Source organism: Fonsecaea erecta (assembly GCF_001651985.1).
Source record: "Fonsecaea erecta strain CBS 125763 chromosome Unknown Scaff2, whole genome shotgun sequence".
NCBI classification, from domain to species: Eukaryota; Fungi; Ascomycota; class Eurotiomycetes; order Chaetothyriales; family Herpotrichiellaceae; genus Fonsecaea; species Fonsecaea erecta.
Genome location: NW_017387245.1, coordinates 658,771 through 673,581, shown reverse-complemented (window position 1 = coordinate 673,581; position 14,811 = coordinate 658,771). Strand labels below are relative to the sequence as shown.

At 52.4% G+C, this 14,811-nt stretch overlaps 6 protein-coding genes across 6 annotated transcripts; 2 read left to right on the top strand and 4 right to left on the bottom strand.

Moving 5' to 3' along the window:
• Positions 1 to 128: 128 nt before the first annotated feature.
• On the bottom strand, positions 129 to 1,064 carry AYL99_02015 (hypothetical protein; the record flags this gene model as incomplete). Its single annotated transcript, XM_018833531.1, has 1 exon — positions 129 to 1,064. One exon carries the CDS (start codon positions 1,062 to 1,064, stop codon positions 129 to 131), a length of 936 nt encoding a protein of 311 aa, XP_018696155.1.
• An 847-nt stretch (positions 1,065 to 1,911) lies between these two features.
• On the top strand, positions 1,912 to 2,461 carry AYL99_02014 (40S ribosomal protein S29; the record flags this gene model as incomplete). Its single annotated transcript, XM_018833530.1, has 3 exons — positions 1,912 to 1,973; positions 2,224 to 2,323; positions 2,378 to 2,461. The coding sequence occupies 3 exons, from the start codon at positions 1,912 to 1,914 to the stop codon at positions 2,459 to 2,461; spliced, it is 246 nt and encodes an 81-aa protein (XP_018696154.1).
• A 698-nt stretch (positions 2,462 to 3,159) lies between these two features.
• On the bottom strand, positions 3,160 to 4,905 carry AYL99_02013 (hypothetical protein; the record flags this gene model as incomplete). The annotated part of the gene is made up of 1 exon (XM_018833529.1): positions 3,160 to 4,905. The coding sequence occupies one exon, from the start codon at positions 4,903 to 4,905 to the stop codon at positions 3,160 to 3,162; it is 1,746 nt and encodes a 581-aa protein (XP_018696153.1).
• A 2,511-nt stretch (positions 4,906 to 7,416) lies between these two features.
• Positions 7,417 to 9,358, top strand: AYL99_02012 (hypothetical protein; the record flags this gene model as incomplete). The annotated part of the gene is made up of 2 exons (XM_018833528.1): positions 7,417 to 7,980; positions 8,036 to 9,358. The coding sequence occupies 2 exons, from the start codon at positions 7,417 to 7,419 to the stop codon at positions 9,356 to 9,358; spliced, it is 1,887 nt and encodes a 628-aa protein (XP_018696152.1).
• A 1,178-nt stretch (positions 9,359 to 10,536) lies between these two features.
• AYL99_02011 (hypothetical protein) lies at positions 10,537 to 12,876 on the bottom strand (the record flags this gene model as incomplete). Its single annotated transcript, XM_018833527.1, has 3 exons — positions 10,537 to 12,413; positions 12,466 to 12,608; positions 12,659 to 12,876. The coding sequence occupies 3 exons, from the start codon at positions 12,874 to 12,876 to the stop codon at positions 10,537 to 10,539; spliced, it is 2,238 nt and encodes a 745-aa protein (XP_018696151.1).
• A 919-nt stretch (positions 12,877 to 13,795) lies between these two features.
• AYL99_02010 (hypothetical protein) lies at positions 13,796 to 14,563 on the bottom strand (the record flags this gene model as incomplete). Its single annotated transcript, XM_018833526.1, has 3 exons — positions 13,796 to 14,020; positions 14,077 to 14,369; positions 14,434 to 14,563. 3 exons carry the CDS (start codon positions 14,561 to 14,563, stop codon positions 13,796 to 13,798), a joined length of 648 nt encoding a protein of 215 aa, XP_018696150.1.
• Positions 14,564 to 14,811: the final 248 nt, after the last annotated feature.

Here is a 14,811-nt window from a genome sequence, read left to right as displayed (position 1 = left end):
TGCACGAAGACGTGCAAAGACAAATTGCTTACGTAGTCCATCGTTACTCTTTAAATACCATCTTTCAACCCCCCTAAAGCCTTGGACCATGCAGCCAAACAACGCCAGCGAACGGCCACAAGTCCTACCTACATATCACTCCCAAAGTAACTCTGCCAATCATGCTCTTGTTTAAAGCCCAACAGCCGCCGAATCTTTTCATTGCTGATGGGAGCTTCTCCCGAGCGCAGCTCTCTCGTATGCGGAATATGCGGATACAACTTCCTCAGGAAGAGGGCCGTATCCTCGCTCAAGTTGGTGATGGTGTCGTTGACGGCGTTGAAAATCTGGAATCCGAGATCCGACTTCCCAAGCCCGCGATGGCATATTTGACCGAGATCTCTCGCGTCTGTGTAGGACCAGCCATGCTGAAACCACTTCTCCGGCTCGCGGACATAGCCCCGGAACACGTCACCGTTGTACTCATCCGGTTCGAACACCCTCCCGATTCTGAGGCAGTATATATCCACGCCGAACCTCGTCGCGTAGCTCTTCGCAGTACGCTCACCGCACAGCTTCGACAGCGCATAGGGATCCGTTGGGTTACAATCCGCTTCCTCGACGACCGGAAAGGAGGCGTATTCCAAATTTCCCTGGCCAAAGGCGACGCCATAGACGGTGATGCTGCTCGCAATGATAATCTTCTTGATCCCCAGCTTACACGCCGCCTCGATCACGTTGTGGGTGCCCATGACGTTGATCCGGAACGTTTCTCCATCGGAGACGATCATCGGTTTATTGACGCCGGCGAAGTGGATCACCGCGTCTGGAGGTCGTGGTGTTTCTGCGGGGAAAGGTTCGCCTACTTTCATGTGCGTGTTGAGACAGCTGAACACCTGGCCGCTGTCGGTGAGGTCACATTTGATGGTGTGGACATCCTGCAGCTCGGGGAAGTCCTTGAACAAGGGCGCAAGGTCGACAAGGTCAAGGTTGATGACTTGGTGGCCGTAGCGAAGTAGTTCCTTGATCACATGTCGGCCAACCTTGCCTGACCCACCTGTGAAGGCGATTCTGAGGCCTGGCATAATGATTGTTGCCACACAACGGATTCTCAGGCCTCACGGGGGTTTCTCTCTTCCTCCGAACGTATGAAAACCTCTTCCACGAGAGTTGCCCAGGCCTAACTAATAGCCTTTTGTTGAGGGGTCTCGCATCTTGGAAGAAAAAAGCATTGTCACGCAAGAACACATCGGACCTGGACCGGGGAGTAATGCCGACCCGTCATGCGGAGAGTCATCGGTTGCTGGGGAATCGACACCAGACCAGGTAGTTAGTGAATCGTGATGAACGAACTCCTGCCACCAATGCAGGTTCCAAAGTCAGCGCCGATTGGCTAAGAGGCTGCTTTCACATATTTGACAGAGACGGTGCGTGAATTTAGGTGCAGGAACTCAGCAGAAAAGAATGAGCGTTTTGGAACGGACAGAGCCTCAATTAGCTTACTGCCACTGTCTCATACTCTAGGAGAATCATGAACAATTCGTATATGGTGGGAAGCAATGCCTTTTTGCTTCGACCAATGAACATCGACCTCCGTAGCGTCCGCACGTGACGTGCGACTTCCTTGGCATTGCGGAACCCACATTCTGAATTCCGACCGGACTTTCAACAACTTCGAACAATTGCAGTGCCTTTCCACCACACCGTCCAAACGATCAGTTAGTTGTCGCCAGCTTGAACAGTGAGTCTTCTTTCTCCTGAATGCGGTCGGCCGTTCTATCATCAGCGCCATATCAGCGAGATCCAACAATCCTTTCCGAGAACTTTGCGTGCCCGCGAGACACATTCTAACATATTTTTCCACGACCAGAGCCCCAACCGAACGTTACGTCCGATTCTTTACGCAAGAGACCTAGACGGAAAACCGCAACCATGTCTCACGAGAGCGTTTGGTACTCCCGTCCCCGAAACTTCGGCAAGGGTTCTCGCGCCTGGTACGTGTTTTATGTCGTCCTACAACCCCGAAAGGAAGACTTGTGTGAAAGAGATGGATTGTGGAACTGGATTCAATGAGACTTGCCTGATTAAAAAGAATCGTCTTGAGATCGTCTTGCAACGATGGGGCCAGGCACTCTGGGTCAATGCGATCGATAGACCTATGTCCCGCGGGTTAACACCAGTCGAAGAATAATAATCATTCAGACGTGGATGGAGATCATATACTAACCACTCCGTCTTTCGCAGCCGCGTCTGCACCCACAAAGCCGGTCTGATCCGCAAATACGGCCTGAACATCTGCCGTCAGTGCTTCCGGGAGAAGAGCCAGGATATCGGGTTCATCAAGGTACGTGCGCAAGATGGGCAGGGAGACCCTGGACGTATCGCGACGAAAACACAGAACGTTTGGCTAACATGGAACCTTCCCGCGAACAGCACCGATAAGTTCCACGCCCCGAGACTTGCCAATTTGTCAACCGGGTAGGAATCGAGATCACAAACCCTCAATGACGAACGGAATGGGGGTTCGGTGAGCAGAGCCGTGCAGCGAAAGAAAAGCAAAATGGGAAGGAAAGGGCTTGCGGAGTGAGGATCCCACCTCACAAGGCTGGCTGCGATGCGAGACGGGAGAGGGAGGACTCTTCAGACACGCTACCGTCAACGAGGGTGGTTTGCACGGGTCTATGGCTTTTTTTTATTTTACTCAATGGAGTCATGATTGACTGTGGCTTCCTTTGCGGCATTTCGCGGGGAAGAAAAAGAAAAGAAAACAACAGGGCACGCTATGCTATGCTACATAGTCATGGTGTCTCTGCCAGACGGTGAAACAGACCCGGCCGGCTACAGTCTATGAGATAGATGTACTCCGCATCTGGCAATTTCCAATTTTTTTCTTCCTTCTGCCATCCCACGTCACTTTCCTTGCCATGTCTATATTCGTGTCCTCACCACTTCACGCCTTTTCTGATCGTGTTCGACTGGAGCTGCAGACACTTCGACTTGGAGTTGGCTACGTAGCTGGGGTTCCAGTCATAGGGAGTATCATGCTCATACATTGCTGTGCTGCTTGACGGGGTTGCCTACTTTTTGAGATCCGATATGCTCTCGTCATAATTAGTCGTGCCAGTTAGGTACTGATGGAATCCCCCAAAGAGGACACGAAGAGCCATTCCAACACAGTCATCATGCCAATGCTTGGTCGTCCCCATGCACACCATTCACCACCGGCACCGCCCGAGGCGGCAAACTGCCCAACTCACAAACCACGAGGTCGAGAAACTCCGCCGGTGTTACATCATACATGAGATTTAGTAGAAACAGATTCGGTTGATCTTTCCAGTCCTCCAACCCTCGAGGACTCGACGAGCTGCTCTTTTCATCCCCGTCATCGTCATCCTTCTTGTCCTTTTGCTGAGTCGGCTTTTTATTGGCGCCCTTTCCTGCCGCATTGGCTGCCTGAGGTGCTTTCGTCGATGATAAGATCTCGGCCTCGGGGGCTTCCACCAACGCATCTGGCTCGGCCAGTTCATTCATGATGATACTGTCAAGCGCTGCCTTTGCCGTAAATTTGACCGTCTCGCATAAGACAATAACGGGAACATTTCGGCCTTTATTCTTGTTCGACTCCTTGGCCATCATAGCAACGACAGCCGAGCCAGCGCGAGAAAGCAGCTTCCCGTTCCCTAGCATCGCCGAGGCACCTAAGAAACATTTGGTGACCGATTCAGATTGGTTGTCAAGGACATCGGCCAAACCAGACAGGAGGATGTATTGCACTTTAAGACCTGCCCGTATGAGGCTTTGTGCGTGGTTTTTGCCTTCAAACATAGGTCTCGAGTCGACGACAATGACACTAAAGCTCTTCCCCTGCTGATGCGCCGTGAGAAATGTTTTCTCCACGATACTGCTCTTCCCGTAAGTCAGAATCACGTCTCCGTCTTGGATTCGTGCACCGGCTTCCCGGGCAATCACTTCATCGGCCAGCGTGATCCTCTCACGAATGAACAAGTCGATGGCCCGGCATAGACTTTGCTTGGCTTCGCTGTCGGTCGCGTCGACAGATTGTGTGGAGATCAAGTTCTTGAGCCATCGGATGCTATTCCCTTGGCTCATGCTTAGTGGTCGTGCATTACGGAGGTATGCAATTTGATGGTTGAGGTGGGTGAGTAGATGTCGAGAGAGCGCCACGCCGGCAGGAGTGGTATATGTCTGGATGACTTTCTTGAAAGCAAGTAAGGTAGCAACACAACGTGCGTTTCCGCCGCAGATCACGTAGTCGCGGAGCTGTAATCCTAGCGATATCACGGCGGGATGTATTTCTCGACCGGCGCCCGAAAGTGTGGCTTTCTTTTCCTTGGGGTACAGGTGAGAGAACATGGACACACGTTTGAGTTCCTGACGCTTCTCCTTCTCCGGAACCGTCGAGCCTGGAGGTTGTTGCAGCTGTTGTTGGGTCGCGCCTCGGATAGGCAGAGCCTTGCCAGACGGTGTCCGTTTATGATGCGAACCTGTGTCGCTTTCTCTTTTCGTCGTCGACGGCCGTCGCTGCGTTTCCGCCCTGGTTCCTGACGTGGCAGGTTGGGCTTGTGCCTCAGCCACGGCTTGGGCTCCCTTCTCAGCTACCTTTTCTGCTCTTCTTGCCGCCTTCTCAGCCGCCTTCTGCTTTTTTAGTTGCGCGCCTGTTAATTTTACTCCTGCTCCTGCTTCCGCGACGTTCTGTTCTGTGGTCGTTCGAGGGGCCGTCTCAGGCCGGGGTTTTGGTTTTTTGGAGTCTTTGATTTGTTCATTTCCATTCATCGTTGTCGGCTGAGTACTCTGAGTTGTTCCGTTAAGACGTGGCTCTCCTCCGGCAGGGGGCATTGTGAATGAGGCTGCCTCTGGGTTGAGAAGGGTGCTCGCACTGGCCGCGGCTGGCTTTGATTCGGCCATCGCTGGCGGGCTGCTGGGTTATAGACCCTTAATAGTTTGGGAGAAGGAATCCTTGGATCAGAGCAGAAGACAACGTCCAACAATGAGTAGAGAGCAGGTCCTATTGGTGTTGGTGCAACTGAGTCATTCTTGACTGCGCAGTGGACGTAGTTCGGCCACTCGCGACTCCACATACTAATTCTTTTTCCTGCTTGTGCCACGTGACTTCGCGTCAGATTCCAATTCGACATGCTTGGTGGCACGATGGGACGATCCTGTGACATACCTTGAGAATGACACAAATGCCCCAACAATGTGCCCATGAAGTTCCACCAGCGGCACCGGCACACGAAGCTGGAGCGCAAGCCATGGAAGTGCTACATTTACAGCCTCGTCTTCTAGACCAGGATGCAATCCATGCTAAAGTAACGATTGCTGAAGAATCGTAAGCTGGAACAAGCCATATCTCCTGCTTTCATCCTCGTGACTACGGTTATTGCTGTTCGAGCTTTGTACTTGTGCTCGTTCCACAAAATGCTGTGCCAATACCGATTCAGCCTGGGATGGCTTCCTGGCTTTGAGCTTCCAATATGGTGGATTTCTGCCGCCGATCGGGATTGCAAGACAGTACCTATAAGAGCACATGGCAATGTCATCGAGGAATCTGCGAAGATCGTCTCGCCCTCCTCCTCGGAGGTCAATGCAAACACTTCTGTCGTGTCAGAATTCTTTTTCTGGCAGGTCAACGAATATGCGTATTCGCCTCGCCTCCGCCTCATCTCTGGGACAGCTTCAATAGTCGAAGACGAATCATGACAGTCTGAGAGTCCTAGCTCCGGAAAGCAGACGTGTGGCATGACCTCTGTCCAGAAGAGCTGCTGGAACTGGATTTTTCTTTTAGGCTCGTTTACGGTCGGGTTAAACCCCTGCGATACCCCACAGTCCGAGAAAATCTACTGGAAGGACGGTCTCTTCCAGTAGATCTTCCCGGTGGCGTGAACGACCTTTCATGCCCTTGGAGAGGTCTGTTGAAATTGTTGGTCATGCCGTATGCCAGGTCTGTTTCTGGTCTTATCAACCCCCAACCAGCTATAAAACTCCCTTGAAACGTACCAGCCCTTCCAGAAAACAGGTTGACGGAAGCATCTACAACCAATGGGAACAGCAACTATGGGAAAAGTTCCAGCCTGGGCAGCTGCTAGTGGGCCAGAGCCCAAGTCGAACCAATGCATCATACCCTTACATGTCCTGCATCAAATCGACATTCACCCCGATCTCCCCTCCACTGGATCAAAATATTTCTCCTCTGGGATCCGCTTCTCGGAGAAGACTATCGTCTTCCATTCTGCATGCATTCTGATGCAGGCGTATATCGTCAAAGTGCTCATCGACCCCTAGAGCATGGTGTCTCTTTAAGGGATGTCTTCGAGCCGTGAGACATGATCGAGAGAAGGATGGCTATCAAAAAGCCTGGAAACACGGAGACCAACACACTCACAGCTTGGGAGTCGTCCAAGGCCTTCCTTGATGAAGTATTCGAGCACCTCGGAAGGGAAATTCGGAATCGCGAACGCATTGTCTTGACACTCTGATCTCCTGAACTCGATTCTGCGTCTTGACACAATCATTTTCGAGACGACTCTCCAGTTTCCAGATTTTTGCCGTACAGCTTAGCCTAACTCTGGCTGCCAGTATAAGTCTTGAAATTATGCTTCCCTTTCACGGGAAATTACCATATTCGACACTCATAGCATCGATGATTGACATCATTTTCGTTCACAAGCAGAAAATAGCACCCAATTCTCCTTTGCATTGGCGGGAGAAAATGACGAAACAACGACGGAGACGAAATATTTCTTCGACGTGACGTGCTCCGTGATCCAGAAACAGTTAACCGCGGCAACACTCCTATTTCGTTCGCCTTCCACTACCGGCCGAGCGGAGTCCCATGGGCAGCCAAACCACGAAAGGAATTAGGTGCTAGCCCTCAGGACAGACTCAACTTTCATGTTCGTGGTAACCATACAGACAGAGACTCAATGTCTACTCTAAAAGTATTAACAAAGCGACAAATACCTAGGTACACAGACATAACTTGACACCTTATGGAGCTGCCTCCCATCTCTGAAGGCACCCGTCGCAGTCAATTATAGCCTGTCTCTGCCTTTTTTCAGCCCAACAGCTGGGTCATACTTCAACGCACGTCTGAACACCTCTCGGAAGCTTGCCACGCAGCCAAAGGCTCTCCCATGTCGCACCATTCGAAAGCTTCCAACAAACAGGACTCTTCAGGTGTCCGTTTCATCCCAAATAAACCCGTGAAGAAGAGAGCCTCCCAGGCATGCACTCAGTGTCGCAACCGGAAAGTCCGCTGCGACTATGTGTTGAAGTCACCTGCGTCATGCACCAACTGCCGATTAGATGGAATCGTCTGCGAGGTGCCTAAGAGTAAGCGCCGCAGGTACGCTGTCGTTCTTTATTCAACTAAGGATTCCTCGCTAAATTGGTTTCAGACCATATGATACAGTCAATATGTCACTGACGGCACCCATGATCCTTGCTTCGCCAGACGCAAATGTAACTCAGGTATCTACAGACATCTACCAGGATTTGTTCAAGGATGAAGATATACAGTCCACAGAAGGCGGTCACGGGACAGTCTTATCAAACGCAATGTCTGCTGAGCTTGATTGCATTGCTCAACCCTCGCCAGGCGCTTACTCCAATCAGTCCATTGACAAAGGTGATATTGTTGTGATGCCTTATCTCCCTCGATTTATCAAGTCTCTGCCATCCCACCTGGACGAGGATGATCTGCGATATCTACAAGCCCGTGGATGCTTTACGTTTCTGTCCAGGGACCTAGAGAAGATCGTCATCCGAAGATACGCAGAATTCATCCACCCATTGGTCCCGGTCCTTGACCTTGATGAATTTGTCGACATCGTTTTCGGAGATATGTCCAAAAAGATATCTCTACTTCTGTATCACGCTGTCATGTGTGCTGGCTTAGCCGCTGTCGATATCCAGACAATTCTCGACCACGGGTTTGACTCAAAAGTTGCTGTGAGAAAACAGTATTACACCAAAGCCAAGGTTCGCTTGAGAAAACAGAACCCATTCAGACGCCCATGCCTAATGTTGCGTTTAGGTCTTATTTGACATGGACGTCGAAGCGGATCGCGTGGTAGCATGCCAAGCAGCCATGCTACTCATCAGCTGGGGCAGCTATGAGCACTCTCGAGACCCATTTTATTGGCTGGGCATTGCGATCAGTCAAGCATGTTCCTTGAGGCTTCATGCGCCCGAGAGTGATAGCAACCTTCCTAAACATGAGCAAATGTTGCGGCAAAGACTCTGGTGGACTCTGATCATGAAAGAGTGCGATGTGTGCCTGACGCTGGGAAGACCGCCGCGGATATCACCTCATCGCCTGGCCCTGCCTCAGCACGACGCATTCACAAACACCTCTCAACTCTGCAATTATACGCATCTACCAGAGACTGGAAAGCTCCGGAGAGATCCATGGATCCAACGGCGCCTTGAGATGGCATACATCGAGAAGGCAAAGCTTGCAACCATAATTTACCGCATTCTCAGACTGGCCTCTTCCAATGACGACTTTGTCAGTTGCCAAAGGAACCGGAATGCAAGAATTTGGCAGCTTGAATCAGAACTCAAAGACTGGCGACTTCAACTACCCATGGAGCTAACATCATTTGATACGGCTTTGAATTTGTCTGAAGATGCGGATAGGTCGCTACAGATGACCATGTCGATCTTACACCTGACCCAACTTATGGCGTTGATAATGCTGCACAAGGGTGAGGTATCAGTCGCCAGTTGGACGAAGTGCTTACAGATTGGGGAAGACTGGTTCGACGATAACGAGGCATTGGATGCTCAGGGACACACCAAGTCAGTACGGCAGGCGGCGCACGAGATCACGTCCATCCACAAGACGTTGCACGAGCAACAGTTGACACCCTCGCTGCCAACAACTTGCATAGCTACGGTTTGTACGGCAGTCTTTGTCCATCTCCTGGACGCCAAGTCGACTGCAGGGTCCATACGAGATTCAGCTTTGGAGCATCTCGACACGTGCCAAGCCATCCTCCGTGAACTTGGACAAATGAACGAGGCGGCCACAGACATCACCAGGATTGTCGAGTCCGCTGTTCAAGCGGTCAAAGGCTCATCCGCGGCCCCATTAACCAGACAGGAGAATGCTGCATCACCGGCCGGCACAGTGGGTTCGAGCCGGTCTCGATTCACAAACGATGGCACTCCAAGCTTTATGGAAGGCGTGGTGCCTAACCAACAAGCCCCCGAGCAGCATCGTCACGGCGCCTCCACCCCGCGGGATCCGTTCGGATTGACTTTTGAATTTGGGGGTCAAGACCTGTTCTCCGGTATCGAGAACTTTTTCGACTTTGAACTCATCGAAAGCGTGAGTCTATTGGCAGGAGCTTGAGAAAGCGGGAAGTATAATACAATCGTAATCCTCTGCATCTGTAGAGGGAAAAGTGATTCCAGGGTTGACAATAAAAGTTGTGTGGGCGTTCTATCGCCTAGTCTTTCCCTCCTGTCGAGCAAAAGCTCTGTTACCTGCCCCTCGCTTCCGAGCCGAGTGTTTGTTGGTGAATGGTAACCCCGTGACCCTTCTCTTCAGGCGCCAAGGACGCCCCTTTTTTCCCCTCGGGGCTTGGCATCTCCCCAGCCCGGAAGTCTTGGCACACGTTCCCCAGGTCTCCGCCCTATGGGGTTGTGGTCCGTGCACGCCAAGACATTGGACCTTGGACTTTATGTATCGGGGAAAGCCTCAAACGTGCCGCCCCCAGGGTCGGCTTTTAAATCCAAGTTCTTGACAGAAAGATAACATTGAGGTCGGACTCAGAACGGCGGCCTGATTTTCCCAGCGTGCATGTCAATCTTTTGTCTCTCTCTGTCTCTCTGCTATCCTGGCTTGCTTTCTACAGTACGACGCTTTTTTAAACAGGAGGCACGAGGTCGTGGTGATACCACCATGTGCGGAGTAGCATTTGGAGTGCGGAGGAGAGATCCGGGACAATTATCCATCCATGGCCCGACTGCCCGGAGAACGAGTGCCGGAGATAAAGAACCGCCATGACCACCGACTACCTTGCGAGCGACAGCAGCACCGCCAAGGCTTCGCTTGGACAGCATCTTGGCCGTATTATACTCTTGTCGTCGAAGTGTATGCGGGAAGCTTCGCCCAGGAGGCTTGGGAAGCCGAGTCATCCGAAGTTAGTGGAGCATTTTCATTCTTCGTGCTGGTCCGTGGTAGGCCTGTCTGTTTGGGTCAAATTCTTTGCGTCTACAGTAGTTATTACCTCGCCTTTTTACTATCATGACATTGTCATCCGCGGTCATTAAGGGTTCCAAGTCTTCCCCAGTCGTGGGTATGATTCCTTTGGTGCATTCCTCTTCCCCGCCGCCGAATTACCAGTCTCGACTCCGGATATTTGACCTAGCAGACTAAAATCCCATAGCACGTTGGTGACCCCCCCACAATCATAGCGCAGCTATTAGTAAGGAATAGCTGACCAGACCATACTCTTAAGAATAGGTAAAACTTTACCGTATTCACTAGTGTTGGTGGTGTCTGGAAGAGGACCACGACGAATCGGCTCAAAGATTCATGAGATCGTCCCACCACGGGTCGTTCACACGGTTGGTCTCCAGATACGCGCACACGTCGTCGATTTGGCTCTCCTTGTGGCCAGCAGCTTCGTCAACTGGATCGTCAGTCTCCATCAAATGTGCCTCTTCCGCATCCATCTCTCCTCCCGAGACCAGACAGGGCTGTGAATGACTCGCTTCCAAACTCGATGGGGGCTTGTTTTCCTGGGGTGATTGAAGAAGATTCATGGATGCCAGATCCGACGGGCCAAGCGTTGGATAGGGCTTCAATTGGTCCGTTGTCGACTGCGGAGGGGTTGCGATCTGAGATGTCGGGCCTCGGATGGCAGGGGTCAATTTCTGAATCGCCTGCGAGAGCACCAAGAGTGCAAAATCTGCCGAGGCGAAGGTGTCGCGGAGGCGCTGGAGAACTTTGACGCAATCCTCCAGGCACGCGCGAGACTCGTTACACGTGGGCGACTCAGTTGCCCGAGCATCGGCGTGGAGGACGACGCAGGCCGGGAGCAGGACGGCCACGCTGGTGTTGGGCACGCTGTCGGTCATGTTGCGCGCGACGATGTCCCGGTACAGTGACGCCACCTTGCGGGCAGCATCGTAGACTTTCATCTTGGACGTCATCTGGGTTTCCGTCAAGTGCTTTTCCGAGGGGGCAATCATACCAATCATACACTGCGGTCGGTGCAGCGTGCTGGTGATCGCGGCGTAGACACTCGCTACCACGGCGCTGTGTAGATAGACGAGACGGTCACTGATGGGCCTTCTGTCGTCCTGCGTCTCTGGAAACGAGTATCGGATCTCCACGGGCAGCCCTTCGTACCACGTTTCCAGGTCCCGATCGCGCCGTCCCACTTCGGTCGCGGTGGACGGCTCCTTGGGGAGCAGCTTCATCGTGGCCGCGTGAGTGCCGCCGATCTTCTGCGATGGCGTGGCGTACTGTAAAGTCAAAATGTCCGCCACGATCTTGCACAGGTCGACCAAGGCAATGCAGAGCCGGACTAGGTTGGCGTGAGTAGATCCGCTGCCGACCGCGCACGCGGACCCAATCATGTGCTCGAAATCAGAGAGGGAGGTGCATGCTTCGAAGTCTTCAATGTCGAGCCCCTGAACGCAGCACTCTTCTTCCTTGATCCTCATTGTCCTCCGCATCCCCGACGCAACCAGCCGGTCACGCATATAGCAGCCCCACCAGATTCGCTTCCAGAGTCGCTTCTGTTGGACGGTGCCGGAACTGTCCTGGGGAACACAATTGAGGCCAATGGATCTGGCATCCGCAACGGCAATGCCGACCCAGTGCCAGATGTCTTTGGGGTGATTGGGGCTTTCATACCAATAGGTCATCAGCAGAACACACTGCACAATCGTGACTCGATCCTCCTCGTAGTCGAGGTCGTAGAGCATTTTGACCTTCTGGAAATATGCTTTCTGGTAAGCACGGCGGTCTTCGTAGCCGGGGACGTAGTTCATGTCGATAAATGTGGTGCCGGCAAACATGACCGCCTGGAGCAGCATCAGGCTGAACGTATCGCTAGGGTCGTTTTTGTCGATGGCACGCAGGAAATCGCGGAGGTCGATGATGGGTAGAAGAGGGTGCACGTATTGGATGTAACACCGAAGCAGCTCGTTGCGGTGAATGGTGGCTGGGATGTCAAATGCCCCTTTCTTTTGAAGGTAGGCGAGGTCTTCGTCGGAAATATGCTTGGGGACCGGGCGGAGATAGTGTGGCAAGACAATCTGTGGTACTGCCTCACAGAGCTGGTCTTTTTGTGAGGTCGGATCGAACTGGTCGGTCAGGCTGTTCCACATCATGGATTCATCTGCTTGTTCAAGAGTCGCCTGGGGCTCCGGCACAAGGCCAGGGATTATATCTAAGACATCAATTAGTGGGGAAGCAGTGGGCTTTGGCTGGGCCTAGCACACCTTTGTCATGGCCACCACATTGAAGCTCACTTTCTGGATCATCAGAAGGTGAAGTACTTTCCTGCCAGGGTGTGCTCGCGGCCACCTCTTGAGAAAGGAGCGTGGCCGGCGTGATGGAACAGAACGTGTCCACATAATGGGACCTAAAACTAACGTCAACTGGTGATCCTCATCCAAGGAAAAGTCAACACACCTTCGCCGTTTGCTCTTTGGCACCTCGCATGTTGTCCCATCCAGGCGGCAGTTGGTACAGGACGCGGGACGACGAAAGATGTAGTCACATCGGACCTTCCGATGACGGCATTGAGTACAAGCCTGTGAGGCTCGTCTCTTGATGGGCTTCGTCGAGATGAACCGAATTTCTGAGCTGCTCCTGGCTTTGGCAGCTTTGGTCTGGGTTGAAGTACTCATGTTCGACTATACAAATCAGAAAAAGCTGGTAGAGGGTTGAAGGTCAAGTTATTGTCCACCAGGCCCCTGGGTTGCGGTGAAGCGCCGAGCTTTGATGTATCGACTTGAGACAGGCCAGAGGCCTCATCGAAGGCTGTGGGTCAGGAATGGTCCCAATGGTGTGCAATGGGCCGTCAGCTCTCAATGTATAAGCAACTCAAGACCCAGGATGCTCAATCTTTCCCATTAGGTCCCCAGCAACAAAATTATTCGAAGGTACTGTGGGAGACTCGTGTGAGCTCGTTAGAATCTCCAAACGGCACCAGGCCCCCACGCACCCTCCTCGGTTAACTACCTCGGGAACAACTCCATGAGGAGGAAGACTAGTTTGAGAGCTAGAGTATGGCTGGAGTCTTGGCCAGAGTGCTGGGTCAATGTGTAGCTGCTCAAGGCCAGTGAATAGCCTAACTGGTTAATAAAGGCTCTATCCTGAGGTTTGACTGGACGCTGTTTCTCGGTGTTTCGGTGTCTCGGCTCTGGAATTTGTCTACAGCTCAAGTCTCCGCAATTCTGTGTATTGTGCTTGAGTACGACGGTGCACACCGGCATCAACTGACACGGGAAGAGAAATACGTGTCTTCCTCTGCTTAAACTGCATGAATAAGCAATTAAGAACGGGCAAGTCGAGGTCCTAAACGAGGCCCCGACAGATGATATTGGCCATTTCGGGACTAGCTCCATTACCACTGCTTCCTTCGGCTATTTCTCCGCCCAGCAAGACTCCCAGTGCACTCTTCGCTCTCTCAATTTCGTCTCCATTCCCTTCCCTATCTCTCCATTTACTCGTCTGTCCGTCAGGCGACATACTGTCACCAAGGGTCCTCACTTCCCTCTTTTCTCCCTCTCTCTCCACATGCGGGGGTCGTGTTGGTGATAGAGCCTACAACACGACAACAAACAGACTCGCCAGGAGGACCATCAATGCCGATGGAGCGAACACTTCTGCTGCAGATGAGCTTGAAGCGGTGGTCGAGCTCGACGCAGGGCTAGAATTCGTTGCTGGGGATGAGCAAGAACCAAGCGTGGTCACGCTCACGGTCGAGCTGTTCTGACACTGGTCGGCTGGTAGCAGGGTGGCGTTGTTGGTAAAGGTAATGTCAGCACACTGTTTATGAAATCAGTCAGCCAGGGTGCCCTGGGGAGTCTGAAAGCTATACGTACATTGTACAAGCCTTCACCATTATGGCCAGCAGTCGCAAACTGGATGGACGCTTGCGTCCCCTCCTCAATCGGGAGACCGGGCGGCAATGTGAGCTTGGGGAAGCAGAGATTTCCCGGGCCGGTCTCGTTGAGCGGAGCAGAGAACAGTGTGATGTTGAAGTCAGACGAATTCACACCGAACCCGAGGTTGATGAAGATGTAGGCGGCAGCGTCGTGGAGAGTGACATTGAGAGACCCTCCAGTGAGAGGCCACTCCGTTCGCGGCGTCGTTGAGTTGTCGGAGATTCCGGCACCTAGAATCCCAAGAAATCTGTGTGAGTATCCGATGCTTTTCAGTGAGATGAAGTCGGCACGTACAGGGGTAGATTCTCTGCGAGAACGGTAGGTCGAAGGAGTCGGCACGCCACTGAGGATACCAGATTTGGGTGTGAGCTGACACCAGTGACACGAGGGTCGTGATGCCAACAAAGAGCACAGCTGGCTGCATTCTGTCAATATCGGATCGAATGAGTTTCCCCTGGGAGAATTTTGTGCAAGATCGACTGTCGTGTTGCATTCTTGCATTCTTGAGGGCGGGCGCGAAGCATTTATGGGCACAATGCTTATCTTGCTCAAGCTCGTTTCATTCTCCAGTCCAAAGCTTGTTGAGCACATAAGGATTCGACGCTCCGTCGCTCATTTGCAAGCCACATGGAGCCCTTGTCCTATCAAGAATGCATTCGTCGTGGTCGTGAA